The 1,977-nt window shown below is 49.2% G+C and overlaps 1 protein-coding gene across 1 annotated transcript; it reads left to right on the forward strand.

Moving 5' to 3' along the window:
- Positions 1-680: 680 nt before the first annotated feature.
- On the forward strand, positions 681-1,630 carry PPTG_16950 (hypothetical protein; the record flags this gene model as incomplete). Its single annotated transcript, XM_008914527.1, has 3 exons — positions 681-1,073; positions 1,145-1,421; positions 1,485-1,630. The coding sequence occupies 3 exons, from the start codon at positions 681-683 to the stop codon at positions 1,628-1,630; spliced, it is 816 nt and encodes a 271-aa protein (XP_008912775.1).
- Between the last annotated feature and the right edge of the window lie 347 nt (positions 1,631-1,977).

Here is a 1,977-nt window from a genome sequence, read left to right on the forward strand (position 1 = left end):
AGACGTCAAAGGATGGCCGCCATGCTTACCGTCGCTATGGTTGGTCAGCACGCAATACTAAGTGCATTGTTAAGCTTCCATTCTCTCGTGGAAAACGTCGATCGATTTTTGCTGCCGTGGACCATACTGGTTTTGTTGCGTGGGTGACTACTGAAGGAACTTACAGTACGTGGTCGCATACCAATGCAACGCTGCGCTCGTTGCTGTTGAGGCAAGTTCCTTTCTGGTCGCGTTACCACGTTCCTCAGTTTAATCTACATGCAGACGGACCACGCACGGAGAGATATCAATTAGAGTCACTACTTAAAATCCGTAGCAGAACGTCTTACCTCCAGTGGCCAAGACGTTTTCTAAAATGAACTGTGCGACGGGAAAACCACGCGACAGCATAATTATTTTTAGAAAGCACAATTTACTGGTCTTTTTAGTGCGAGCTTGCGTCAGATAATAACCCCACGATCATCTCTAAAACTCTGATTTGCAGATATAATTGGGTCTGTTTTACAAGTCTAAAATAGAGGGCAAAACATGTGCAAAGCACAATATTATCCAGTTTTCAAAACAGGTTTTGTCCAGGTACCGAATTAAAGTTATATTTCCGAAATTTTTGTTTGGCATCACAGCCACACATTGCCACGCGACAGCTTCCAGGACCAGCGCGCGCGCTCGCCCCCCTCCCCATGGCACGGACGCACAAGACCGCCTCTATCAAGGCGCAGATGGCGGAGAAGGCGCACCATAAGGAAGAGGAGGAAGCACGCCGCCGAGAGGAGGCTCGGATTGCAGACCTCGAAAGCGCGCGAATGCGCTCGGAGAAAGCCGGCGCGCTAGTCCGTGCGTGTGACCATCAGGGTGTTGATGCTGCTGAATCTCCTTCGTCAGGAACAAAGGACCGAGAGAAGCAGCCGGATAATGAAGAGAAGGAAGAGGGTACAAAAGACGACGCTGAAGACGAAGAAGACGCTAAAGCCGAAGAAGATGCTGAAGAAGAAGAAGATGCTGAGGAGAAGGTGCCAGCGACGGAAACCCAAGGAAAGAAACGTTCGATTTTGGAGGTGGATGATGAAGAATTGGTGGGTGTCCCTGCCTTTAAGAAAGAGCACGACTCCTGGGCAAGTCTCGGGGTGCCGAGTGTCCGTTCCAGATGCTGGCCCAGCTGACGAAGAAGGCAGATGGATCATGGGGTGTCATGATGAGGCGGGAGATCTACCAGCACAACCACCCGATCTCGGAGGATATCTACAGGTATTATCCAGGTATTCGCCATGTATCAGTCAACTCGCCTCTTCTACCTGGCGTCGAGGTACTACCTGAGGCGAAGGCCGGCACTACAAGCATCTACGACTACATTCGAAGCCACTCCAATCACCGAGTGACCATGGATGACGTCCGCAACCTGATCGCGCGCTTGAAGCCCAAACGTAAGCCTTCCAGAGCCTGAGAGCAATCTCTCCATTTCTCATTAATTGTTATTGTGTGTGTAGGCACGGCGCTATCGGAAAATGACGCAATTACTGAAATGGTTTTGGATTTCGATCTTCAGTCTCCAAAGAACGTGTCTACTGTCAATGAAAACGTCGCAGAGAAACCGGCGTTATTTCATTTACAAGTGGGCACATGCGTGCACTGATGGACAGCTTCCTGAAGTTATCCAGATCGACTGTACCCATAAGACCAACCAGTAAGTACCCTAGCAGAGATAGCGGATAATGGCATCCAGGTATTTTTCAGGTTTCCTACAGGTATTAATTTGTTTTGTCAACAGATATAACTATCAGTTGTTGAGCATGGTTGCGATGGATCAGTACGGCAGAGGTCAGCCGATACAGTACTCTTTACTGGAGACAAACTCGGATTGGCATATGGGCAAGTGCCTTGACCATTTCAAGCGCGCTAACGAGCATTGGCGGTTAGTGAGGATTGTGATTGTCGACAAAGACATGAGGGAGATCGAAGTTATCCGCCAGAAACTTCCGG

This window comes from Phytophthora parasitica (genome assembly GCF_000247585.1).
Source record: "Phytophthora parasitica INRA-310 unplaced genomic scaffold supercont2.61, whole genome shotgun sequence".
Lineage (NCBI taxonomy): Eukaryota > Oomycota > Peronosporomycetes > Peronosporales > Peronosporaceae > Phytophthora > Phytophthora nicotianae.